Consider the following 27,933-nt stretch of genomic DNA (forward strand, 5'->3'; position numbering starts at 1 on the left):
TGAGGGAGTAAACATACATTCACACATGAGTGTGGGTTGCCCCAAACAGAGAAATAACTATCACAAATGGGTCAGAGTGTTGGCTGTGAGAGAGAGAGAGAGAGAGAGAGAAAGAGAGAGAGAGAGAGAGAGAGAGAGAGAGAGAGAGAGAGAAAACGAGAGCAGTACCTCTCAGTGTGTTCTGTAGTGGAAAGACAACCCTCTTCACCCCCCTCTCTGTCTCCTCTTATGAGGTCCCTCTCTGCCTCCTCTTATGAGGTAGATGGTGGTGCCTTAATCGGATATACAAACTGGCTGGTGTTAGCTTGCACCATGGTCTTAGATGTGACAGGTGCATCTTGGGAAGGTGGGTGTATCAAGTTAACAGTTAAAGTGATAGGATTACATTGTAGGATTCTAAGAATTCCAGCTCACCTAAATTTTTACTAGCTGCCTAGTTACACCATATCAGATACAGAGGGCCATGGTATTATGTGTAGTTCATTAAAACTATAGAGATAAGAAGCCACAAGGAGTGTTGATACAATTTAGACATCTTTCTTTCTTCAAAGACCTCTTTGGTTAGAGTTGTTAAAGCGTGGTCAGCATGCTAAACTGCTTCAACTTCCACTGTGTTGTTATAGTGCATCTGCTGTGTTACCAACCTTCCTTTGTGTTGTTTCTGGTCTGAATCTTTTGACCAAGTGTCTCAGCTAAGTCTTTCTTCCAGTACCTAATGCATTAGTAGCATCCAGTAAACAGAAATAAATTTATTAATTAAGCTAAAATTGTTTAAATAGATAGAAATAACCTTTGATACCATGGTAGTCAAACAAACCAGAAGATTCTTAGTCAACAATAGCAGGGCTCAGCTACAGAGGGTAACAAAAGGCCACGGGATGTAATGAGAATAAAATGGTAATGTATACAGCTGTCTCGTATAGTAGATGCTTAAGGATAGGATTTGTTTGGTAAGTTGTTTAGTTAAGGCCTTGAATTTACAGAAATACAAAAGGTGTTGGATACCAACTGCTTTGTAGCATTTACACGATGTGTATTTGGTTGAGAGGACTGAGTTGAACCCTTTTGAGACATTCTTTTCAGTGTCACTCCAATTGTATCATCTGGACTCTATAAAGTTTAGTGTCTTGAATGTAGCGAAATGGGTTTCCTTCACAGAATCAAACTGGGAAAAATTTACTTACTTATTTGAGAGAGAGAGAAGGGGTGGGGAGAGAAGGAAAAAGGGAGAGAGAGAGAGAGAGAGAGAGAGAGAGAGAGAGAGAGAGAGAGAGAAAATATGAGAATGAATATCTTTCATCTTCTGGTTCACTTCCCAAATGCCTGCAATAACCAGGGCTGGGAAGGTAGAACAGGAGCCTGGAGCTCTATTCAGGTCTCCCATGGGCCATTTTCCTCTACTTTCCCAGGTGTGTTAGCTGTGAGCTGGATGGAAAGTGGTGCAGCCGGGATTCTAGCCAGCACTCCGATAGGGAATGCCAGTGTCGCAGGAGGTAGCTTAACCCACTGAGCCACAATGCCAGCTCTTATTCACGTTGCTTGACTGAAACTTCATGCCTGTTGATTAGTAGCCCTTCATTTTCCCCTCCACCTAGCACTGGAAAGTCACTATTCCACCCTTTTATGACTTTGACTGTTTTAGATATCTCATGTAAGTGAATTCATGCAATATTTTTCTGTGGTTGGCTTACTTCACTTAGTATAATGTGCTCAGGATTCATTCATGTTGTTGCATGTTCCAGAATTTTCTCCTTTTTAAAGGTTAAATAGGGGTCAGCACTGTGGCATAGTAGGCTAAGCCTCTGCCTGAGGTGCTGGCATTCTATATAGGAGCTGGTTCATGTCCCGGCTGCTCCTCTTCTGAGCCAGCTCTCTGCTATGGCCTGGGAAAGCAGTAGAAAATGGCCTAAGTGCTTGGGCCCCTGCACCCACGTGGGAGACCTAGAAGAAGCTCCTGGCTCCTGGCTGTTGCGTCCATTTGGAGAGTGAACCAGTGGATGGAAGACCTTTCTCTCTGTCTCTCCTTCTCTCTGTCTGCAACTCTATCTCTCAAATAAATAAAATATAAATCTTAACAAGTTGAATAGTATTCAGCCACATTTTCTTTATCCATTTATCTGTCAGTGGACATTTGGGTTGTTTCCTCATCTTCACTACTGTGAATAAAGCTACAATCAACATAGGACTGTTAATATGTCTTCAAGCTCCTGATTTCAGTGCTTGTGAATAAATACCCAGAAGTGGGATTGCTAGATCATGTGAGAGTCCTAGTTTTAATTTTTTGAGGAACCTCTGTACTGTTTTCTATAGCAGCTGCACTATTTTACATTCCTACCAACAATGTGTAAGGGCTCCAATTTTTCTACATCCCCACCAACATTTGCCTTTTATCTTTTAGATAATAGCTATCATGAACCATCAAGCGTGAGCTGGTATCTCATTGTGTTCTTGATTGACGTTTTCCTAATGATTAATGATGTTAAGCATTTTTCATGTACCTGTTAGGGCTGTTTGTATGTTTTTGGAGAAATATTGGGTACTTTTTAATATTTTCTCTCTGTTGAAATTCTTACTCTGTTCATGCATTGTTCTTTTGACAGCATCTTCATGAGAGGTATTTTTAATTCTTTGTTGAGTAAATCATATAACTATTCCATCAGGATCACTTTCTGGATATTTGTCTTGTTTCTTTGTTTGGAACATATTTGCCTGGTTCTTCATTTTCCTTGACTTACTGTGCATTGGACAAATAAGGCACCTCTTTTAGTCTTCATGTGCTTGCTTTGTACAGCAGACCTCCACCAGTCAGCCTTGCCAGAGATTGCGGCAGCCTCTATCAGCTCTTCCCTCCATAGGAAGAAGCAGGCCAGCATAATTTTTGTTTGCTTGCTCTGTGCTGGGCCAGAAAGGAGGAGCTGTGGCATCCTACCAGCCCAAGTCATGGTCTCTGCTCACCCCTGAGAAGCTAGACTGTGTTGGACCCATCAGAACTTCAAAACTGGAGAGACAGATGTTCTTAGGGGAGCCCTGGAGAAATTGGGGCACTGGCCACATGGATTAATTCTCTCCCTCTCTTGGGGCAAGCTGAGAGCTGAGGTTTTTTTTTTTTTTTTTGTCTGTGGTTTGTCGTTTCTGTTTGTCATGATTTTCACGGGGTTAGCCTGTCTGGCATCCTTCCCTAAGATGCCCTTTAGGATCACAACACTGCTCAGACGTAAGATACACTGCTGTGAATAGAGTTCTTGGTACTGTGGTGTGTGCGGTTTGATCTGAGTTCTACATTATGACTCTCTGCTTGAATTCTCTTGTATCACACTCAATTTGTTGTTTAGGACTTCTCAGAACATTGTATAGGAAAAATGATTTTCTTCCTGACCACAGATAGGGGCTATGATTTACAATGTGATTTTAGTTTATGACTAAGCCTGTTTGAGTTTGCCATGTCCTTTTAATGCTGATTTGGATATTTTGGCTGCTCTCATTGAAACCAGATTCTGCAGTTAAATGGTATTTCTTAGCTCACAGTCAGAACTGGTGTAGCATGCTGAATGGTCTTGACTCATTTCTTCTCTCTGCTGTTTTTTAGTTGTTTCAGAGTTCTGGCTTTTCACTTGTTCCAGACTCTTCCCCATATAACTAGTATAGTGGTGTGTAAAAAATAACAAGTCAGAAACCTGGAGTTCAAGGCCTGACATGCTACTTCCTATTTGTATCACCTTCAAGAAGTCACTTAATTTTGTTGTCTCAGTCTGAACATCTAACAAAATAAAAATATCTCTCTTACTGAATAGATTTAAGACAAAATGAGAATGCATTTGAAAATGTATTGAGATTGTAAAGGTCTACTAAAATGTTAATTTCATTGTCATTTTTTGGTTCTTTTCTCACTAAAAAAATGCATATAATCATTGTGACCTGGAGTAAAATCTTGAATTCACCCTGGCAGGCCTTTAAGCTGCTTTGGCTTTTGAATGACTGGTTGAGCTGATGGAGGTCACAGGCAGAGACTTGGCAGGACTGTTGATAGATTGTTCCATGTTGCAACAGAAGCTCCCTTACTCAAGGACAGGGGAAATGTTTATTTTCTATTATATTCTACCTAGAATGCTGTCTACCTAATCAGAATTAATTGATAACGATTAGCATAGTTGCCCTCTCCCCCCCCCCCCCCCAGTTTCAACTAGAGTGAATCTCATTTAAGTTAAATTGACTGAAATCATGTTGTAAATCATAGTTTATTTCAGTAGCCAGAAAGATACTTTATCATGTCCCCCTTTGCACAATCTTGTTTGATATAACCTTAATACAGCATATTGTCTTCGTGTCTGAGGCATGGACTGCATTTACAGAAGCTTTTTTTGAGCTTCTCCCAGAAGTAAATTTCCTTTGTAGTAACTCTTGACCATTCACCTGTATAATTTCTATAATTATAATTTACCCAGCTTTGCTGACTGCATTTTATCCTAAAGGAGTGCAGTGCTGTCATTGTCTCAGTTCGTGTCAGTCAAGTTGCTCAACTGAATGACGTTCAAAATATGTTTTGAAACGACCAGAATTAGTTTGACAAAAAATGAATTATGTAAAGCATTATCCATTTAAGAGAACATTCACAAACCAAAATTGATGTATTCACAGTCTCATATACCATGTCATCAAAAATTATAATTGGTATTCTATAGTAACGTCTTAGTGTATATATATATGTATATATATATATATACATACATATATATTTAAAAAGGAACTCAAAAAACTTACATTTATATTATTTTCATTTTCTTTTAAAAAATCTGTTTCTAAATAACATACTATCAGTATTTTGATCAAGGGCTATAATATATGTCCCTTGGCTCAATATTTACCTAAAAATCTTATAAGTGTCAAGGTACTTAATATAAGCATTTCTGTTAAATAATTTTAGGAGAAAGAAAGAGGTTATCAATATACGTGTGGCATATTTTCCCCAATCTTCATGTAGTGTAGGTTAATAAAGATTCTATGTGTTGTAAAAAATATTTGAGTATATTTGGACATATTGGACATATTTGAGTCTATTTTCTGATGCTTAACTGAAACTATATCATTTTAAAACTTACGTAATTTTAAAGATTTATTTATGTATTTATTTATTTGAAAGGCAAAGTGACATAGAGAGAGGGAGAGACAGAAAAAGAAAGAGGTCTTCCATTTGCTGGTTCACTTTCCATATGGCCTCAACTGGCTGGGACTGGTCCAGCCTGAAGCCAGGAGGCCAGAACTCCATCCAGATCTCCTACATGTGTGTCTGGGGCCCAAGCACTTGGGTCATCTTCCATTGCTTTCCAAGATGCATTAACAGGAAGCTGGATAGGAAGTGAAACAGGACTCAAACTGGTGCTCTGATATGGGATACTGGTGTCTCAAGTGGCGGCTTGTCACAACTGTGACAAGTCACAGTTTTGCCACAATGCTGGCCCCGAAATTATATTTTATTTTATTATAACAATCATTTTCCTGGCACAGTCTTAACCATGGTGTTTTTTGTTTTTAAGATTTATTTATGGGGCTGGCATTGTGGCATAATAGGTTAATCAGCTGCCTGTGGCACCAGCATCCCATGTAGACTCCAGTTCGAGTCCCGGCTGCTCCTCTTAAATAAAGCTCCCTGCTGATGGCCTGGGAAAGCAATGGAAGATGGCCCAAGTCCTTGGGCCCCTGCACCCCATGTTGGAGACCCGGAAGATGCTCCTGGTTCCTGGCTTCGGATTGACCCGGTTCTGGCCATTGTGGCCATTTGGGGAGTGAACCAGTGGATGGAAGATCTCTCTCTGCCTCTTTCTCTCTCTCTCTCTCTCTCTCTCTCTCTCTCTCTCTCTCTGTAACTCTACCTCTGCCGAGTTATGGGGCGGGGTAGGAGGAGAGAAACTTTCTATCCACTAGTTCACTCCTTAGATTGCCACAACAGTGGGGGCTGAGCCAGATGGAAATCAGGAACCAGAAACTCCATCTGGGTCTCCCACGTGGGTGACAAGGGCACAAGTACTTGGACCATCCTCTGCTGCTTTCCCAGGTGTGTTAGCAGGGGGCTGGATTGGAAGTGGAGCAGTTGGGACTTGAACTGGCACTCATGTGGAATGTCGGTGTTGCAGGCGGTGGCTTAACTTGCTGCACCACAAAACACCAGCACTGAAACTGTGTTTTAAAAATTATTTATTTTATTTATTTGAAAGGCACAGAGATACAGAGATAGACAGGCAGGCAGACAGACAGACAATGAGCTTACATTTTCTGGCTCACTCCCCAAATGCTTCAACTACTGGAGCTGGGTCAGTCCAAACCCAGGAGCCAGGAACTCAATACAGGCTCCCCATATGGGTGGCAACAACCATACAGCTTGAATCATCACTGCTGTTTCCCAGAGTGCACATTACCAGAGAGCTGGAGCCAGAGCCAGAGATTGAACTCAGGCACTTCAGTGTAAGATGTGGGCATCCCAAGCCACATCTTAATTGCTAAGCCAAATGCCTTTCCATAAACAGATTTTTAAATCTGCTACAATAAACAATAAATCAGCTATAAAAATGTTCACTTAAGTAGTGATGGCTCAAATAAATTGGTCCCTGACACACACATGGGAGACCTGGATTGAGTTCCTGGCTCTTGGCTTTAGCTTGGCCCAGTCCTGGTCATTGCAGTCATTTGGGGAGTGAAACAGCAGATGGAAGCTTTCTCTGTCTGCATGTCTCTCTGTGTGCGTCTCTCTAGCCTCTCAAATTTTTAAAAAACGTTTAACAGCTTAAAAATCTTTTGGATGATGCTTTTATAGTATTGTTCTGAATATTAGTAACATTCCTGCTCTTTTAATGCTCAGGAATGTTTCAAGAAATTAGAGCCATGTGGCTATAGACACTATTGTTACACTACTTTGGAAAAAAAGTCAAATTTCATAACAACGTAGAGGATCAATTGTAATTCTACCTCATTCTTACATTTTAAGGAATTTCATGGCTTAGTAAGATTCAGCTATATGGACTATCTAGAGCTCAGACTGTTTAGAAATTGGTTACATCATTTATACAGATTCAATCAGTGGTTGATGTTGCTAACTGAACTTGCCATTTTTTCCCTTCATAAATTAAGGTCAAGACTTTAGAGCCAGCATAAGTTAGTTATGTCTGTCTAATGCTTGAAAATTATAGGAAGTATTTCAGTTTTATGGGACACATATTTAGGTATCCCATCCGAATATTTGTATTTCCTAGTTTTGAAGATGTTGTTAACCTCTATTTTGTCATTGTTAGATTACCTTTAATAACATTACTCTTTTTGAAGCCAATGCATTTTATTTTCTGAGAATGAACAATGATGATAAAATTATTTAAAAAAGACCCCCCAGGAGACACAAATTTTACTTGAAAATTGTACTCTACCTTTAGCTGAAAAAACCCCCTTGTCTCCAATTTGGTTTTGTTCTAAGGATCATTTCATGCTACATGTGTTTGACCAAAAGAGTAAATGGTGATAGTTCATAGCACATTTATCATCTCTTGTTGTTTCAGAGCTTGTTACAAACCTGTTATTAAGAGGAAGCGCATCTATTGGACCTGAGGCAATTGAGAGACTTTTTTCTGATGTAGGAAATATCAACAGACAGTCTATAGCTGAAATACAGGATAATCAGGTCAGTATAAAAATAATTTCATTTATGATAAGTTTTGGTGACATTTTAACTAATGTATAATAGTTTTTCATGCTTAATCATACAGAAATTTTTTGAATGCTCAAACTTAATGATATACTTATGGAAAATAGAGTTTTAGAATCTAATAGAAAAACAAGTACTTATGTTTAATATTAATTAATTAGCTTTAAAAAGACTTATTTATTTATTTAAAAGAGTGACCAAGAGAGAGGAAACAGCAGAAAAGGATCTCCCACTTGCTAGTTCACTCCCCAAATGGCTGCAACAGCCAGGTCTGGGCCAGGCTGAAACCAGGAGCCTGGAACTCCATCTGGGTTTCTCACATGGGTGGCAGCAGTCCAAGGACTTGGACCATCTTCTGCTGCTTTCCCAGGTGTATTAACAGGAAGCTGGATTGGAAGTGGAGCAGCCGGGACTCAAACTGGAACTCAGATACAGGGTGCTGGCATTGGAAGCGGCTGCCCTACCCACTGTACGACACTGATCCCTGTTTATTTACTTATTTGAAAGGCAAAGTGACCAGGGATCTGTGGGGAGAGGGAGAAAGAGAGAAAAAGAGATTGATTCTATCTGCTGGTTAACTCCCCAAATGCTTGTAGGCCTGTAACAGTGTGCAAAAGCTGAGGTTGGACCAGCCTGAAGCCAAGAAGCAGGAACTCCATCTGGGTCTCCCATGTAGGTGGCAAATATCAAAGTACTTGGACCCTCACCTGCTGCCTTCTAGGCACATTAGCATAAAGCTGGATCAGAATCAGAGACAGGAATCAAATTCCGACACTTCAATATGGGATGTGGACATCCTAAGTAGCAACTTAACTCACTGCACCATAATACCAACTCCAAATATTTATTGTTTAAACACTCTAAGCTTCAATTTTCTTACCAGTTATATAATAATAATAGTACTACATCCCAGTGTTGTGAGTAGTAAGCAAAATAACTTATATAAGGTCCTGGACATATAATAGTTAGTCATCAAATAATCCTTCTTTCCTTCCCCTTTGCAGCAAAGTAGGAAGCCACCTGGTAGTGGAAACTCAGTTGAACATAAGCCTTCAAAGGTGCTTTTTTGGGGGTAATTTTTCTAATGTTTAAATGAAAGTCTGATACTTATGAGGGTAGTTCAAAAATTTTGTGGAAAAATGGAATTAAAGATAAGTTTATTTTGATGCAAAAATTTTGAAATCCCTGAATATTTTTTCATAATATACATGGCTTATAAACACTTTGAAGACCCTTAATATGTATGGATTTACACACTTAATGTGGAAATTGCCTTGAGGCTCTGAAGCACTTTTGGTAGCAATTTACTTTGGGCAAATATTTCCATTTTGGTGATTGTTCTTATGGAAAGATGGGAAGAAAATACATTGTAAATCTCATATATATATATGTGTATGTGTATATATATATATATATAATATGTATCTTATTGCTTTACTTAGATATTAGAGGGAACTTCAAAAAGTTCATGGAAAAGTGAAATAAAAAGATAATGCATATTTTCTTTTTTTAAAAAAACTTATTTAATGAATATAAATTTCCAAAGTACAGCTTATGGATTACAATGGCTTTTCCCCCCCATAACTTCCCTCCCACCCGCAACCCGCCCCTTTCCCGCTCCCTCTCCCCTTCCATTCACATCAAGATTCATTTTCAATTCTCTCTATGTACAGAAGATCAGTTTAGTATATATTAAGTAAAGATTTCAACAGTTTGCACCCACATAGCAACACAAAGTGAAAAATACTGTTGGAGTACTAGTTATAGCATTATGTCACAATGTACAGCACATTAAGGGCAGAGATCTTACATGATATTTTTTAAAAAATTGATTAATTTTCTATGCCATGTCCAATTTAAAACCAAGTTTTTTTTTCATTTTCAATTATCTTTATATACTGAAGATCGATTCAGTATATACTAAGTAAGGATTTCATCAGTTTGCACCCACACAGAAACACAAAGTGTAAAAATACTGTTTCAGTACTAGTTATAGCATTAATTCACATTGGACAACACATTAAGGACAGATCCCACATGAGACATAAGTACACAGTGACTCCTGTTGTTGATTTAACAATTTGACACTCTTGTTTATGGCGTTAGTAATCTCCCTAGGCTCTAGTCATGAGTTGCCAAGGCTATGGAAGCCTTTAGGGTTCGCGGACTTTGATCTTATTCCGACAGGGTCATAGTGAAAGTGGAAGTTCTCTCCTCCCTTCAGAGAAAGGTACCTCCTTCTTTGATGGCCCCGTTCTTTCCACTGGGATCTCACTCGCAGAGATCTTTCATTTAGGTCTTCTTTTTTTTTTTTTTTTCCAGAGTGTCTTGGCTTTCCATGCCTAAAATACTCTCATGGGCTCTTGAGCCAGATCCGAATGCCTTAAGGGCTGATTTTGAGGCCAGAGTGCTTTAGGACATCTGCCATTCTACGAGTCTGCTGTGTATCCTGCTTCCCATGTTGGATCTTTCTCTCCCTTTTTGATTCTATCAGTTAGTATTCGCAGGCACTAGTCTTGTTTGTGTGATGTCTGCACATTAATGTTTATTGCAGCTCAATTCACAATAGCTAAGACCTGGAACCAACCCAAATGCCCATCAGCAGTAGACTGGATAAAGAAATTATGGGACATGTACTCTATAGAATACTATACAGCAGTCAAAAACAATGAAACCCGGTCATTTGCAACAAGATGGAGGAATCTGGAAAACATTATGCTGAGTGAAATAAGCCAGTCCCAAAGGGACAAATATCATATGTTCTCCCTGATTGGCGACAACTAACTGAGCACCAAAGGGGAAACCTGTTGAAGTGAATTGGACACTATGAGAAACAGTGACTTGATCAGCTCTTGTCCTGACTGCTGATGTACAATGCAATATTTTATCCATTATAGTATTTTTTTTGTTCTAGTACTATTGTTTGAACTCTGTAATTAACACACAATTATTCTTAGGTGTTTAAATTTTAACCGAAAAGTGATCCCTGTTAAATATAAGAGTGGGAAAAAGAGAGGGAGGAGATGTACAATTTAGTACATGCTCAATCGGACTTGCCTCAAATGGTGGAGTTAGAAACATGCCAGGGGATTCCAATATTTTCTTTTTTTTTTTAAATAAAGATTTATTTATTTGAAAGGCAGAGTGACAGAGAGAGGGAGGGAGGGAAAGAGAGAGATCTTCTGTTTGTTGGTTCGCTCCCTAAAGGACCACAACAAACCAGGACTGGGCCAGGCTGAAGCCAGGAGCCAGGAACTCCATTTCTCACATGGGTGGCAGGGGTCCAAGTACTTGGACCATCTTCCACTGCTTTTTCAGGCACATTAGCAGGAAGCTGGATTGGAAGTGAAGCAGCCAGGACTGGATCTGGTGCTTTGATATGGGATGCTAACAGCAGAAGCGGCGGTTTAACCTGCTGCTACACAATGCCCTCGCCTGTAATATATGTTATTTTTGCTCAAAATTGCTTTAGCTATTTGAGGTATTTTGTGGATCTATACAACTTTTAGTAGTGTTTTTTTCTATTTCTATGAAAAATGTCATTGGTGCTTTGATAGGGATTGCATTGAATCTGTAAAGTGCTTTGGGTAGTAGTTTTGGAAATCTTTGAAATTTATTTTCTTTCTAAAAAGCCTGATTTTCATACTATTGATTTCTGTTTGCTACATATATTTACTGTGTTTATAATTACATATTTCTATATGCCTAGCACAGAACCTGCCACACACTAAGTGTTTAATACACATTTGTTGAATAACTGTGCACTTTATAACTTTGAAATATTTAAAATCACAATTCAACTTACCTTTTCTACACAATATGGAAAAATATCAAAAATTTAAAATCATAAAGTAATATACTATATAGAAAATTTTTTAAGAATTTATTTATTTTACTTGAAAGTCAGAGTTACACAGAGAGAGGAGAGGCAGAGAGAGAGAGAGAGAGAGAGAGAGAGAGAGAGAGAGAGAGAGTCTTTCATCTGCTGGTTCACTCCCCAGTAGGCTGCAATGGCTGGAGCTGCGCTGATCCAAAGCCAGGAGCCAGGTGCTTCTTCCAGGACTCCCACGTGGGTGCAGGGGCCCAAGGACTTGGGCCATCTTCTACTGCTTTCCCAGGCCACAGCAGAGAGTTGGATCAGAAGTGGAGCAGCAGGGTCTCAAACCCGCACCCATATGGGATGCCGGCACTGCAGGCAGTGGCTTTACCCGCTACACCACAGTGCTGGTCCCAGAACATTTTTAAAAGGAGAAAAATTCATCTATAATCATACCACTCCAATATAATTGCTCACCTTTTAACATATTTTTAATAACTTCCATACTTAAAATTTATATAGTTGTATAATATATATGTAATGTTTTTTATATCATAAAGGGTGATCTCCTTTTCCCAAGATTTTATTAAGAAATATTCAGATTAGTTTATGCAGTTAGTCTTTCAGGACTTTGCCTTCATCAAATATTCATCAGACTGACTTTATGCCAGGAAGCATTGAAGGTATTGAGGAAACAAAGATGAAACGTGTTCTCAACCTGAGGAACACACTGAAGTCTAGTGCAAGGTCAGCAAGTCACAGCTCTAGGTTTGGCCATCTGCTTTTGTAAATAAATTTCTATTGGAACATAAAAAAGGGAAATATTCAGACAGAAAAGTTGAAAGAATTTTGCAGCGATCATCTGTGATGCTACAGTTGTACGCATTTTATAATATTATTACATATCCATCTGTTCATCAATCATCTTGTTTTTTGTATATATTTCGAAGTGAGTTGCCAACATTGGTACAATTTCCCCAAAAATGGTTCAGCATGCATCTCATTCACTAAAGCTCAATATTTTATTATAGCTCTTTTTGAGGTACATTTACTTATGTGTGATTGTACATACAATTTCTTATTTTGCTCTTTTCGCTAGATACATAAACGACATCTCATGTTTAAAGCATAATTTCCATGACTGCTGTTTTAAACAGCTGAACAATATTCCATGTAGGATGTTTATTATACTTCAACTCTGTATTTTTATATCATTGTATATATTCCTGATTTTCTACTATTATAAATAGTGATGTGGGAATACTATGAAGTGTAAGGATCATCCCCATTCCCCACATTTGGGACTATTTCCTTAGGATAAAGAGCAACTACTAGGTCAAAAGATGTGAACAGGGATGGGTGTTGTGGTGCCATTGCCTAGGACACCTGCATCCCATTTTAGAGTGCTGTTTGAGTCCCAGCTCCTCTGCTTCTGATCCAGCTTTGTGCTAATGCATCCTGGGAAGCAACAGATGATGACTGAAGTGGTTGTGCCCTTGCCACCCACGTGGGAAACCCAAATGGAATTTTGGATTCCTGGCTTAGGCCTGGCCCAGTCCTGGTTGTTGCAGGCATTTGGGAAGTAAATCAGCAGATGGAAGAACTCTATGTCTTTTTGTCCCTCTCTTGCTCTGCCTTTCAACTAAAATAAATAAATGAACATTAAAAAGATATGAACACTTTTTTTTTTAACAATTAACTACTTTATTCTACACTTTGCTCTTTTTTTAACTTTTATTTAATAAATATAAATTTCCGGGACTGGCGCCATGGCTCACTCCGCCTGTTGCGCTGGCATCCCATATGGGCGCCAGGTTCTAGTCCCGGTTGCTCCTCTTCCAGTCTAGCTCTCTGCTGTGGCCCGGGAGCACAGTGGAGGATGGCCCAAGTGCTTGGGCCCCTGCACCTGCATGGGAAACCAGGAGGAAGCTCCTGGCTCCTGGCTTTGGATTGGCACAGCATCGGCCGTAGTGGCCATTTGAGGGGTGAACCAATGGAAGGAAGACCTTTCTCTCTGTCTCTCCCTCTCACTGTCTATAACTCTACCTGTCAAATAAATAAATAAATCTTTAAAAATAAATAAATAAATATAAATTTCCAAAGTACAACTTTTGGATTATAGCGGCTTTTCCCCCCCATAACCACGCTCCCACCCGCAACCATCCCATCTCCCACTCCCTCTCCCATCCCATTCTTCATCAAGATTCATTTTCAATTATCTGGCCAGCGCCGTGGCTTAACAGGCTAATCTTCCGCCTTGCTGCGCCGGCACACCAGGTTCTAGTCCCAGTTGGGGTGCCGAATTCTATCCTGGTTGCCCCTCTTCCAGGCCAGCTCTCTGCTGTGGCCCGGGAAGGCAGTGGAGGATGGCCCAAGTCCTTGGGCCCTGCACCCGCATGGGAGACCAGGAGAAGCACCTGGCTCCTGGCTTCGGATTAGCGAGATGTGCTGGCCGCAGCGGCCATTGGAGGGTGAACCAACGGGAAAAAGGAGGACCTCCTCTCTGTCTCTCTCACTATCCACTCTACCTGTCAAAAAAAAAAAGATTCATTTTCAATTATCTTTATATACAGAAGATCAATTTAGTATATACTAAGAAAAGATTTCAACAGTTTGCACCCACACAGAAACACAAAGTATAAAGTACTGTTTGAGCACTAGTTATACTGTTAATTCACATAGTACAATACATGAAGGACATAGATCCTACATGTGGAATAAGTACACAGTGACTCTTGTTGTTGATTTAACAATTGACACTCTTATTTATGACGTCAGTAATCACCCGAGGCTCTTGGCATGAGCTGCCAAGGCTATGGAAGCCTCTTGAGTTCACCAACTCCAATCTTATTTAGACAAGGTCATAGTCAAAGTGGAAGTTCTCTCCTCCCTTCAGAGAAAAGGTACCTCCTTCTTTGATGGCCTGTTCTTTCTGCTGGGATCTCACTCACAGAGATCTTTCATTTAGGTCATTTTTTTCCCACAGTGTCTTGGCTTTCCATGCCTGAAATACTCTCATGGGCCTTTTAACCAGATCCAAATACCTTAAGGGCTGATTCTGAGACCAGAGTTCTGTTTAGGACCTCTGCCATTCTATGAGGCTGCTGTGTATCCCGCTTCCCATGTTGGATTGTTCTCTCCTTTTCAATTCTATCAGTTAGTTTTAGCAGACACTAGTCTTGTTTATGTGATCCCTTTGACTCTTAATCCTATCATTATGATCAATTATGAACTGAAACTGATTCAAGGTATTTGATTGTTTTTGTAGCTATTGTGAATGGGATTGATCTTAGAAGTTCTTTCTCAGCTGAGGAATTGCCTGTGTATACAAAGGCTGTTGATTTTTGTGCATTGATTTTATATCCTGCTACTTTGCCAAACTTTTCTATGAGTTCCAATAGTCTCTTAGTAGAGTTCTTTGGATCCCCTAAATAAAGAATCATATCATCTGCAAAGAGGGATAGTTTGACTTCTTCCTTCCCAATTTGTATCCCTTCAATTTCTTTTTCTTGCCTAATGGCTCTGGCTAAAACTTCCAGTACTATATTGAATAGCAATGGTGAGAGTGGGCATCCCTGTCTGGTACCAGATCTCAGCGGAAATGCTTCCAACTTTTCCCCATTCAATAGAATGCTGGCTGTAGGTTTTTCATAATGAACACTTTTTGACTCTATGTGTTGTCAAGATGCTTTCCAAAATGCCATAAGAGGTAGACTTTTTAACCTGTTTTATTTTGGAGGTTTGTCTTACCCCTTTAATACCTCAGGCTGTTTACTCCTCTGTGGATTTTGGAATCAAATATTAACTCCATGTGTTCATTAGATCGACTCTGGTATGCGGATACTATGTGAGAGGGATGGAGATGGATGTGAGAATTAGCTCCAGAATAGTAAGTGAAAAGACAACCATGCTAAGTAAATCATCTGTTTAAATGGAAACTCATCAGAAAAATGTGAAGTGTCAGTAACAAAAGTGACACTAGAAAAGACTAAAAATAAAATACGATTTTGTACCATCATTATACACACATCTTCTGTTTATCCAGTTATTACTCCCATTAGTCGTAATCATAACAATTTGTTTAGTGTAAGATAATAGTGTATATCTTCTCTCATATTCACCATAGCACCCTGGGAGATTTGGGCCAGGAGTATGTCATATTGCTCTTAAGAAATAGTCCTGGCCGGTGCCGCGGCTCAGTAGGCTAATCCTCTGTCTGCGGCGCTGGCACTCCAGGTTCTAGTCCTGTTTGGGGCGCCAGTTCTGTCCCAGTTGCTCCTCTTCCAGGCCAGCTCTCTGCTGTGGCCTTGGAGTGCAGTGGAGGATGGCCCAGGTCCTTGGGCCCTGCACCCGCATGGGAGACCAGGAGGAGGCACCTGGCTCCTGGGTTTGGATCGGCGCAGCGCCGGCCATAGCGGCCACTTGGGGGGTAAACCAACGGAAAGAGGAAGACCTTTCTCTCTGTCTCTCTGTCTTTCATTGTCTAACTCTGCCTGTCAAAAAAAAAAAAAAAAAGATATAGTCCCATCCAGTGCCAGTTATTACCTTCATTAGTCTCTTGCCAAAGACCAACTTATCTCCATTTGCGTGTTTGTGTCTTCATTTTTTTCCTTGAGACACAGTGAGCTTTACTTGGTTTTACACACAGTTAACTAGGTTCCATGTGATAGAAAGATAAACTGAAAACGAAGAAATTAGAAACATTGCCCTCTCGCCCCTAGAACAAAACATAAGAAAACAACAAATTCTATATTTAAGTGCTTCTTTTTTTTAAAAAAAATATTTATTTTATTTATTTGAAAGACAGAGTTACAGAGAGAGGGAGAGAGAAAGAGAGAGAGAGAGAGAGAGAGAGGTCTTCCATCCGCTGTTTCATTCCCCAGATGGCTGCAACGGCCGGAGTGTGCCAATCTGAAGCCAGGAGCTTCTTCCGGGTCTCCCACGTGGGTGCAGGGGCCCAAGAACTTGGGCCATCTTCTGCTGCTTTCTCAGGCCACAGCAGAGAGCTGGATAGGAACTGGAGAAGCTGGGACTCGAACCGGCGCCCAAATGGGGTGCTGGCACTTCAGGCCGGGGCTGTGCCACAGCGCCAGCCCCAAATGCTTATTCTTTTTTAAAAATAATTTTCTAGTGCTCAAATGTCCTTGTAACTCTTTTAAAAAATCATTTCTTTTTTAAAAATATTTTTATTTATTTATTTATTTGAAAGGTAGAGTTACAAACAGTGAGAGAGAGAGAGAGACAGAGAGAAAGGTCTTCCTTCCGTTGGTTCACTCCCCAAATAGCCGAAATGGCCAGAGCTGCTGGAGCTGCGCTGATCCGAACCCAGGAGCCAGGTGCTTCCTCCTGGTCTCCCACACAGGTGCAGGAGTCCAAACACCCGGGCCATCCTCCACTGCCCTCCCAGGCCACAGCAGAGAGCTGGACTGGAAGATGAACAACCGGGACTAGAACCGGTATCCATAAGGGATGCTGGTGCCGCAGGTGGAGGATTAACCTAGTGCACCACGGTGCCGGCCCCTAAAAAGAATAATTTCTTTACTTTTTATTTAAAAAGCAGAGATAGCTAGTGAGAGAGAGAGAGAGAGAGAGAGAGAGAGAGAGAGAGAGAGAGAGAGAACCTTCCATTGGAATGCTCTGAACAGCCCAAGCTGGGTCAGGCAGAAGCCAGGAGCCTAGAACTCAATCTGAGTCTCCAACATGAGTACTTGAGCTGTCACTTGCTGCCTCCCAGGGTTTACAGTAGCAGGAAACTGGAATTGGAAGTGAAGCTCGGACTTGTACAGGGCATTCCAGTAATGGGATTTGGGAGTCCAAGCAGGTAATATATGTGCTACTTAAGTTGTATAAAGCATAGTCTTTTGTATCAAGGGTCCTGGTTGGGAAATAAGAATGAGAAATAAAACATTAAATGGTACAAAGCAGTGTAACTGATTGCTAACTTGCGTGAAAATTAAGGAATATAGGAGTTCAGAGAAGACATAGATGAATGTAGGCTGTAATGGTTGGTAAAGTTTGCTGCTGAGATTGAACTGCATTTGAGTTATATAAAGACAACTGGAGGAGGTACAGCATTTGAAGCCAACAGTATAAATAAAGATATACATATAGGAATGAAGAAGTTATGTTCAGAGGACAGTGAGATAATTATTCTTACAGTGAGTAACATTTTGAGGGGGGAAGAGGTAGAATGGGATTAGATTATAGAGGGACTGAAAATGAACCACAATAGTTACATAAGCATAAAACATGCAAGATTGGAAGCATCATTGGAGGTGGACAGCATTTTAACTGGCTAAGGGATTGTTCCTCTTTGTCCAGATTGAAGAAATGACAATAAATCTGTGGAACTTGACAGTTATGAAGAGTATAAATTTCATGATAAATGAAGAGCAGAAGGTTAAATGTACGTATGCATTTATTCACTGTATGTTTAATAATGTTCCTGTAGTTTAAATAATGTTTTGACCAGTTCTTAGGTGGAGATTTTAAAGAATTTTTCATTTTATTTGAAAGGGAGAGAGAGGGAAGGAGGGGGAGAGAGAGAGAGAGAGAGAGAGAGAGAGAGATATCTTTCATCCACTGGTTCACTCTCCAAATGGTTTCTTTTTTAAAAATTTATTTTTATTATTAATTTGAAAGTCAGAGTTACACACAGAGAGAAGGAGAGGCAAAGAGCAAGGTCTTCTTTCCACTGGTTCACTCCTCATTTGGCCACAATGGCCGGAGCTGCACCGATCCGAAGCTAGGAGCCAGGAGACTTTTCCAGGTCTCCCATGTGGGTGCAGAGGCCCAAGAACTTGGGCCATCTTCTACTGCTTTCCCAGGCCATAAAAGAAAGCTGGATCGGAAGTGGAGCAGCCGGGACTAGAACTGGCACCCATATGGGATGCCGGCTCTGCAGGTGGCAGCTTTACCTACTATGCCACAGCGCCAGTCCCCAGATGGTTTCAATGGCTAGCTCTGTACCAGGCCAAAGCCAAGAGCCAGGCGCTTCATCCGGGTCTCTCACGTGGGTGGCAGACCCACTACAGAAATAAAAGAGGTTACAATTATTCAAACTTCCTTATTTTCAGAGAAAATTAACTATATAATGAAGGTGTCTATATTTTCTACATTATACTTCAGGAACTTTAACATCATCTACAGCAAAGATAATTATCACATTTTAGGAGAAAAATCTAAGCTGTCTTGATGTCCTGAGTTTAGGTTTAGGTCGCAATTATTAGAATTCTTTTGCCAGCATGGTACATATGAGTATTCTGGGAATCAGGTATCTTTAGTGAGTTTTTGGGATTTAACACCTGCAGAAATTAAAATTTGAGAATTAAATATCTTTCTAACTGAAGCATTAAGCAAACGACTCATATAAGTTTCAGATCATTTACTTCTGAAAATTGATTTTTTAATGCCTTTAAAATTGTCATATTTAGCAAGCATGAAACTGGCTTGACTTCAATCATCTTTTTTTCTTTATATATGTATATAAAATGAATATGTTGTGTTTATGGGTGTCTAATTACCGTTTTGCAGTACGTCATATTGCTTCCAAGTTGGCATCTATGTGTGATATTTCAGTGGCTTCAGAAGAAACTCTAAGAAGACAGATTTTTGTAAGTCCTAATTAATGAGTAGAAAATATAAGGTGCGATGAGAGTTATTACTCCAGTGAAAATGGTTGAAGTTAGTATAAGACTAGAAGGAGGTTGAATCTTCTAGTGCTATCTGTGTTTTTTTTTATGACTAGGATAATTGCTACAGTTAAAGATCTTGGCAGTGTTATAGTTTTTATGACAAACATTTGATGAACTAAATATTGGACTTAAAATTCTGGATTGATTTATTATTTTCTTTGCTTTTACCTGAAAAGAAAACTCCCTAGTCTAGTCTTGGAACTTGAGTGGTGTTGTATAGTTTTTTTTTTTTTTTAATATTTATTTATTTGAATTGGCAGAGTTACAGAGGTGGGGGGGAGTGAGAGACAGAGAGATCTTCCATCTGCTGATCTGTTTCCCAAATGCCTGCAACAGCCTGTGCTGGGCCAATCTGAAGCCAGAGTCAGGTCACCCACGTGGATGCAGGGGCCGAAGTATTTGGGCCATCTTCTGCTGCTTTTCCAGGCATATTAGCAGGGAGCTGGATGGGAAGTGGAGCAGCTGGGACTTGAACTGGTGCCCATATGGGATGCCAGTACTGCAGGCAGTGGCTTTATGGGCTACACCACAGCACTGGCCTCAAGATTTTTTTTTTAAGTGTAAACATTTTTTATTTATTTGAGGGGCAGAGAGAGAATGAGAGTGAAAGAACACTACCTTCCCTTAATTCATTCTCTAACTACCCACAATGGCAGGATGTTGGCTGGAGCTGGGCTGGGGTCAGACCAGGCTGGGAATGTAAACCATGTGGGTGGCAGGAACCCAATTACTTAAGCCATCATTGCTGGTTCCCAGGGTCTGCACTGGCAAGAAGCTGGAGTCAGGAGCTGGAGCTGGGAATTGAATCTCGGTACTCTCATGTGAGATGCTGGTATCTTAATGGTTAGGCTAAGCATCTGCTCCCTGGAATGCTATTATTAAATTTTTTTAAAGATTTATTTATTTTACTTGAAAGTCAGAGTTGCACAGAGAAAGAAGAAGCAGAGAGAGAGAAAGAGGTCTTCCGTCCTTTGGTTCACTCCCCAGTTGACGGCAACGGCTGGAGCTGGGCCGATCCAGAGCCAGGAGCCTCCTCCGGGTCTCCCACGTGGGTGCAGGGGCCCAAGGACTTGGGCCATCTTCTAGTGCTTTCCCAGGCCACAGCAGAGAGCTGGACAGGATGTGGAGCAGCCAGGTCTTGAACCAGCGCCCGTATGGAATGCCAGCGCTTCAGGCCAGGACGTTAACCCACTGCGCCACAGTGCCGGCCCCCGGTATTATTTAATTTTAAAAAGTTTTTCTGATGAAAAATTTAAAGCATTGAGTAAATAAGGGAAAGAATATGGGATTTGAAGTCTTAAAACCTAGGATTTAATTCCAGCTCTGCAACTTAGTAGCTATGTGACTTTGAAAGATGCGCCGTGGCTCACTAGGCTAATCCTCCGCCTTGCGGCGCCGGCACACCGGGTTCTAGTCCCGGTCGGGGCACCGATCCTGTCCTGGTTGCCCCTCTTCCAGGCCAGCTCTCTGCTGTGGCCAGGGAGTGCAGTGGAGGATGGCCCAAGTGCTTGGGCCCTGCACCCCATGGGAGACCAGGAGAAGCACCTGGCTCCTGCCATTGGATCAGCGCGGTGCGCCAGCCGCAGCGCGCCTACCGCGGTGGCCATTGGAGGGTGAACCAACGGCAAAAGGAAGACCTTTCTCTCTGTCTCTCTCTCACTGTCCACTCTGCCTGTCAAAAAAAAAAAAAAAGATGACTTAATTTTTTCATTTGTAAAATGAGAATAATATTATTACCTTAGAGTGTTATAGGGTTAAAATTTTTTTGTGAGAAATGCTTTGAACACTATGAAATGTGTAGCTAAGTATATAATAGAAGGATTCCTCTATGTAAATGCTATGACAACAACCTGATAAATCCCATATTATATGTGATATAATAAAGCTGAGTTGAATACATGGTTAATCTTGTGTTCTTCCCTCCTTTCAAAGATTGTAAACATACTGATGCCTTCAAGCAGTTGTTTTGTCCAACTTTTATAGCTGTTTTCAGTAGGAGTGTCAGATTGAATCAAGGTGTTCCATCGTGGCTGGAACTGGAAGTCCTCCTCTTGCATTTTGTTTTTTAAAAAATTAATGCCTTTTAAACAATTATTTCCCCCCAAACAATATATGCATGCTTATATAAAATTAAACTGTTGAGAAAAAATAATGAACATAATAAAAAGTAGTAGTTTTCTGCTACCTCCTCTATCCACTGTCTTGCTCCCTAGAGGCAAGTACATGTTTTTAGTGGAAAAATATTTTTCTCTGTGTTCTAAAATGATATTTTATTATAGAAAACCTCAAACACACACACACACACACACCAGATAAGATGATTTCTCCATTACTCATCATTCAGCTAGCGTAATCATCAACTCATGGCCACACTTGTTTCTTTCATATCTCCTCCAATGGCAACCCCTGACCCCATTGGATTAATTTTTTTTTTAAATTTATGGGGCCTGAATTTGGTGCAACAGTTACGAAGATGCTTGGCATGCCCACATCCGTTATTAGAGTCTCTGGGTTTGAGTCCTGGCTTCATTCCCAGTTTCAGATTCCTGCTAATGTGTACTTGGATAGGGAAATCTAGATGGAGTTCTGAATTCCTGGCTCCTGGCTTCAGCCTTGATCAGCTTTAACTGCTGTGAGCATTTGTCTCCCATCTATACTGGTTGACTCTTCAAATACCCACCACAGCCAAGGGCTGGGCCAGGATGTCAGGAGCCAGAATTTAGTCTTGGTGGGTCTCCTATGTGGGTGTCAGGGACCCAAGGATTTGAGCCAAGGATGTACATTAACAGGAAGCTGGAGTTGGAGCTTGGACTTGAACCTAGGAACTCCTATATGGGATGTGAGTGTCCCAAGTGGCATTTTAACTGCTATGCTACATACCCACCCTGTTGGATTATTTTGAAGCAAGTCCAACATGTATGATTTTGTCTATAAATATTTCAGGATGTGTCTTTAAAATATGTGGTATCATTTTATTAAACAAAGTCAATACCCATTATCATATCTGTTAGAATCTAACAACTGTTTCCTAAAATTATTAGCTATGCAGTCCTTCTACTCCCCTGCACCCAGTTGGTTTCTTAGAATCAGGAGCAAAGAAAGCCCATACCTTTGTATTTTGTTAATATGTCTTTTTCTATCCACACATATCTCCTTTTTTTCATTTGCTGAAAAACAAATTAATTTGTTGAGGAAATCATGTTGTTTGTCTTATAGAGTTTCCTAAATTTTGAGTTCTGATGATTTTGTCTTCACAGTGTCCCCTAATATAGTCCTTTGTTCTTGTAAACTGATAGATCTAGAAGCTTGTTTTGATTCAGGTTTGATTTTTGTCAGAAAAATTTACAGACAATATGTTGTGTTTATATCAGGAGGCACTGATAGCCACTTAGTTCTTTTTTGTTCTGTTAGTGCCCTTTGATGATTATTGCCCTGGGTCCGTTTTTCTGTAAGGCTTTGCATACTCTAATTCTGCATTCCCTCTTTGTTTATTAGCTGGAATAGAGAGAGACTTTCTCCTATCTGCTATTTGGTTACTCTGAAGTACAGTTTGTATAAGACAGACTAAATGCTTGTTTCTTGTCTTTTACTTAATAGTTTTCAGAATAATGAATTGGCTCCCTAATATCTTCAAATAGTGACCAAATAAGTTTTAAAAATGTATCACTGGGATCAGTTTTGTGGTGTGGTGGGTTAAGCCACCACTTGTAACATTTTAAAGCACTGATTTGAATCCTAGCTGCTCTGCTTCCGATCCAGCTCCCTGTTAACGTGCCTGGGAAAGCAGAGGAAAATGGCCCAAGAACTTGGGCTCTTGCCATCCCCTTGGGAGACCTAGATGGAGTTGTAGGCTCCTGGCTTTGGCCTGGCCCAGCCCTAGCTGTTGCAGCCATTTGGGGAGTGAACCAGTGGCTGGAGGATCTTTCTGTTTCTTCTTCTCTCTCTCTCTTACTCTGCCTTTCAAATAAGTAAATAAATCTTTTAAAAAGTATTATTATGAATTCATGTATTTTAACATAGTTAATGAATTTCTATCCATTGTAGTTATTATTAATCTTATTGATGCACAGTGTTCTATCTTGGGCCTATTAGTAGGAGCCTCTTTAACTGGGTCTGAGTCCTTTTGACATAACCACAGTAGTCTTAATAGTTTTTTTTTTTTTATTATTCTTGATAGATGAAGTGTCTGGGCTCATCATATATATTTCTTGCCCTAGACTTGGATTCAGGCATTCCTCCAGTCTTGTTTCTTTTTAGTGGAGAATGTTATTTAGAAATCACTGGGGGCAGCAGGTTAAAGCCCCAGCCTGCAGTGCCGGCATCCCATATGGCACCGGTTTGGGTCCTGACTGCTTCTCTTCTGATCCAGCTCTCTGCTATGGCCTGGGAAAGCAGTGGAAGATGGCCCAACTTCTTGGGTCCCTGCACCCACGTGGGAGACCTGGAGGAAGTTCCTGGCTCCTGGCTTCAGATCAGCTGAGCTCTGGCCTTTGTGGTCATTTGGGGAGTGAACCAATGGAATGGAAGACCTCTCTCTCTCTGACTCTACCTCTCTCTTTGTAACTCTGTCTTTCAAATAAATAAAATAAATCTTAAAAAAAAAGAAATCACTGGGTAGTACAAGTTCTTATTGCAGTTGCATTGGTGACTGTTTCTAGACCTTCTTAGTGAATAGAGCTATAAAATCTATTTAAAAAAAACAGAATGAGTTCATACTTCTATTTACAATTGATATTTAGGATTATAAAGTTTTTTTAGCTTCTTTGGTTTTCTATATGCATCTCTTTTCTTCAGCATAGTCCGTCTTGGCACTCAACATAATTAATATAATGAATATTTGTTTCAAAATACAGCAATATCAGTATTATTACTAATTATATGATTTCCAAAAATGGTTTAATAATTCATCAGGGATGTACAGTCAAAATATTACCTTAATATTATTAAAATAGAAGTTAGTTTAAACAATTCCTTTTCCTGTGATTTAGCTAGCATCTTGATGCACAGTTAGGTCCATTAGTTGCAATTTTCTTTTGATTTTATAATGATAATTTTTAAATTTTTGATTGAATTTCATTGTGTAATTATGTAGAATCTTTACATAATTCAAGGGCAAATCTAACGAAAGTATATTCAGATATGTTTAGCTTTTCTATCTATCCCTTCTGTTCTGTTTCTTCCTTTTTGTAGATAGCCATTTTATTTTATGGTTTATTTTTTTAAATAGAAGTAAATAGGTATATACTCATTTTCCCTCCCCTAGTTGCTATTTTTTTTAAAAAATATTTATTTATTACTTGACATACAGAGTGATAGAGAGATACGCATGCGTCCACGCACACACACACACACAGATAGATCTTCCATCTGTTGGTTCACTCCCCAAATGGCTGCAATAACTGGGGCTGGACCAGGCTGAAGCCAGGAGCCCAAAACTCCTTGAGAGTCTCCCATGGGCCCACCTCTAGTTTCTTAGATCAGTGGTAATATTCCAATATATATTCTTCTGTACCTTATTTTTTGCTACATTTAACCATTTAGCATTATGTCTTAAGGATCATTTTATAGCAATGTATATGAGAGATCCCTCATTTTTATATTTATATAATTTTTGAAAAAAGATTTATTTATTTGAAAGGCAGAGGTGATTCAGGGGGAAAAAAAGAGGGAGGGGGAGAAAGAGAGCTTCTATCCTTTGGTTCATTCTCCAGATGCCTGTAACAGCCAGGACTGGACCAGGCTGAAGCCAGGAGCCAGGAATTCCATCTAGATTTCCCACGTGGCAAGAACCCAAGTATTTGGGCCAGCATTCACTGCCTTCCTAAGCACATTAACAGAAGGTTGGGTCTGAAGCAAAGTAGCGAGGACTTGAATTGGCACTCCAATATGGTATGCAGGTGTCCCAGGTGGTAGCTAAACCTGCTGTGCCATAATGTCTGCCCCTAGTTACAGTTTTCTTTTTTAATTAAAAGTGTTTAATAATTTTTAAAATTTTAATATTTAGCAATTTTTTTTTTAAAAAATTTTTGACAGGCAGAGTGGACAGTGAGAGAGAGAGACAGAGAGAAAGGTCTTCCTTTGCCGTTGGTTCACCCTCCAATGGCCGCCGCAGCTGGCGTGCTGCGGCCGGCGCACCGCACTGATCCAAAGGCAGGAGCCAGGTGCTTCCCCTGGTCTCCCATGGGGTGCAGGGCCCAAGCACTTGGGCCATCCTCCACTGCACTCCCGGGCCATAGCAGAGAGCTGGCCTGGAAGAGGGGCAACCGGGACAGAATCCGGCGCCCCGACCGGGACTAGAACCCGGTGTGCCAGCACCGCTAGGTGGAGGATTAGCCTATTGAGCCGCGGCGCCGGCCAATATTTAGCAATTTTTAACATTTTCCACATTCACTTCATATCTATATATTATATTATATTATATACATACACATTCTGTTTTTTCTTGTAAACAGGGATATTAATATCACAAAATGTGGGATTCATGACAATGGTCATAATGTGGGGGTAGTTACATAATTTTCCATTGATGCGTAAATCTTACCTGTATTCAACCAGTCCTCTGTGATGGATATTGGGGTGCCTCAGTGAATTGCCTTGTGCATATATCTTTGTAACCATTTTTGTTTTCACTCTTGTGGTCACTTCCATGTATTTTTTTTTTTTTGACAGGCAGAGTGGACAGTGAGAGAGAAAGACAGAGAGAAAGGTCTTCCTTTGCCCTTGGTTCACCCTCCAATGGCTGCCGCGGCTGGCGCGCTGCGGCCGGCGCACTGATCTGAAGGCAGGAGCCAGGTGCTTCCCCTGGTCTCCCATGGGGTGCAGGGCCCAAGCACTTGGGCCATCCTCCACTGCATTCCCGGGCCACAGCAGAGAGCTGGCCTGGAAGAGGGGCAACCGGGACAGAATCTGGTGCCCCGACCGGGACTAGAACCTGGTGTGCTGGCGCCGCTAGGCGGAGGATTAGCCTATTGAGCCACAGCGCCGGCCACTTCCATGTATTTTAATCATGCTTGTATGCTTGTACCACTATAATTACTTTGGGAGGATTACTATAACAAAATATCAGAGGCTGGGTGGCTTAAACAACAGAAATTTATTTTCTTACTGTTCTGGAAGCTTCACAATTAAAGTGCCAGTAGATTTGGTTTCTTCTGAGTACTCTTTCCTTTACTTGCTAATGTCCATCTTCTCTGTCCTCACATAGCCTTTCCTCTGAGCATGATCATTGCTTGCTTCTCATTATGTGTGCAAATTTCCTCTTCTTATAAGGATACCAGCCAGATTTCATTAGGGCTCACCCTAATGGCCACATTTCAGCTTAGTTACCTGCTAAAGACTTTATTTCCAAATACAGCCACATTCTGGGGTGATAGAGGTTAGGACTACAACCTAGAATGTTGAGCGGACATGATTATGCCCATAACCATAACTAATTATTTTTCTAGAAACGATTTATTTATTTATTTGAAAGAGTTACACAGAGAGAGGAGAGGCAAAGAGGGAGAGGGAGAGAGGGAGAGAGAGAGAGAGAGAGAGAGAGAGAGAGGTCTTCCATCCGATGGTTCACTACCCAGTTGCCTGCAATGGCCAGAGCTGTGCCGATCTGAAACCAGGATCCAGGAGCCTCTTCCGGGTCTCCCACATGGGTGCAGGGCCCAAGGACTTGGGCCATCTTCTGCTGCACTCCCAGGCCACAGCAGAGAGCTGGATCAGAAGTGGAGTAGCCGGGCCTCGAACCGACGCCCATATGGGATGCCAGCGCTTCAGGCCAGGGCATTAACCCTCTGTGCCACAGTGCCGACCCCCATAATTAATTCTTGATTTATAAGGTTTATATATAAGCTGCTTTCTGTTATTATAGATGAGGATTTATCTAATATTTTCTTATATTACTTCTTAATTTTTGCTAGTTATATGAGGGAACTTTGAAAAATTTGTTTAAAATTGAAATTAAAAGACAAGTTTAAGACATTGGCAGTGACCAAGACTGCTTCAGCTCACAAAACAAATTTGTTAGATAAGATAGACAGAGACTTCCAGACCCAGAACAGGCAGGGCCTGCACTACACCTCTCATAAGCAAGAAGCAGCGATAGAAGATATAATTTACACCCTTCAACATCCCTTACTATTAAGGGAATGGAGTCTCTGAGGGGGAATATTGTAGGCAGGCATATAGGATTAAAATTAATAAGGCTTGTGAGCTCGAAGACCATGCCTTCACCATGTCCCTATGTGTCCTCGTGTCCTTATCTGGCCACACCTGTGTGCCCACCGGCCAATCAGGCCAATTAACTACTCCCCTTTGGAAGTGGATTAAAGGCCTGGGAAACGGTGGGCCCAACCCTTTTTTTTGCCTCCTTTTTTCTGTGCCTCCAGGGTGCGTGGTCTTCGGGCCACCTGCCTCAGACTTCCTGGCCTGCATGCTCTTCCACATGGCTGACTCCTGGTACTTGGTATGAACCCAGATTTCACTCTCTTAGATAGGGCCCTCAATCTCCTATGCTTTTCTTCCACTGAATAAAAAGGCTTAAAACTTTAAAAAAGACAAGTTTATTTTGGTGGAAAAAGTTTTTGAAATCCATGCATATTTTTTTCATAATATTCATTTTCTGCAAAATTTTTGAAGACCCCTCTATGCACACATTTCAACATTTTTTGCACCAAACATCTTTTAATTCAGTTTTCCATGAACTTTTTGAAGTACCTTCATATAATACTATTTTAAATTTATCTGAT

At 40.7% G+C, this 27,933-nt stretch overlaps 1 protein-coding gene across 1 annotated transcript in view; it reads left to right on the forward strand.

Moving 5' to 3' along the window:
- The first annotated feature begins 312 nt into the window (after positions 1-312).
- TEX11 (testis expressed 11) overlaps positions 313-27,933 on the forward strand; it is a 297,390-nt gene continuing 269,769 nt past the window's right edge. Inside the window, exons 1-4 of the mRNA XM_062183085.1 lie at positions 313-346; positions 7,539-7,660; positions 17,823-17,907; positions 19,035-19,114. Coding sequence (XP_062039069.1) covers positions 313-346; positions 7,539-7,660; positions 17,823-17,907; positions 19,035-19,114 — 321 coding nt within the window. The remainder of the gene's footprint in view (positions 347-7,538; positions 7,661-17,822; positions 17,908-19,034; positions 19,115-27,933) is intronic.

This window comes from Lepus europaeus, chromosome X (genome assembly GCF_033115175.1).
Source record: "Lepus europaeus isolate LE1 chromosome X, mLepTim1.pri, whole genome shotgun sequence".
Classification (NCBI taxonomy): domain Eukaryota; kingdom Metazoa; phylum Chordata; class Mammalia; order Lagomorpha; family Leporidae; genus Lepus; species Lepus europaeus.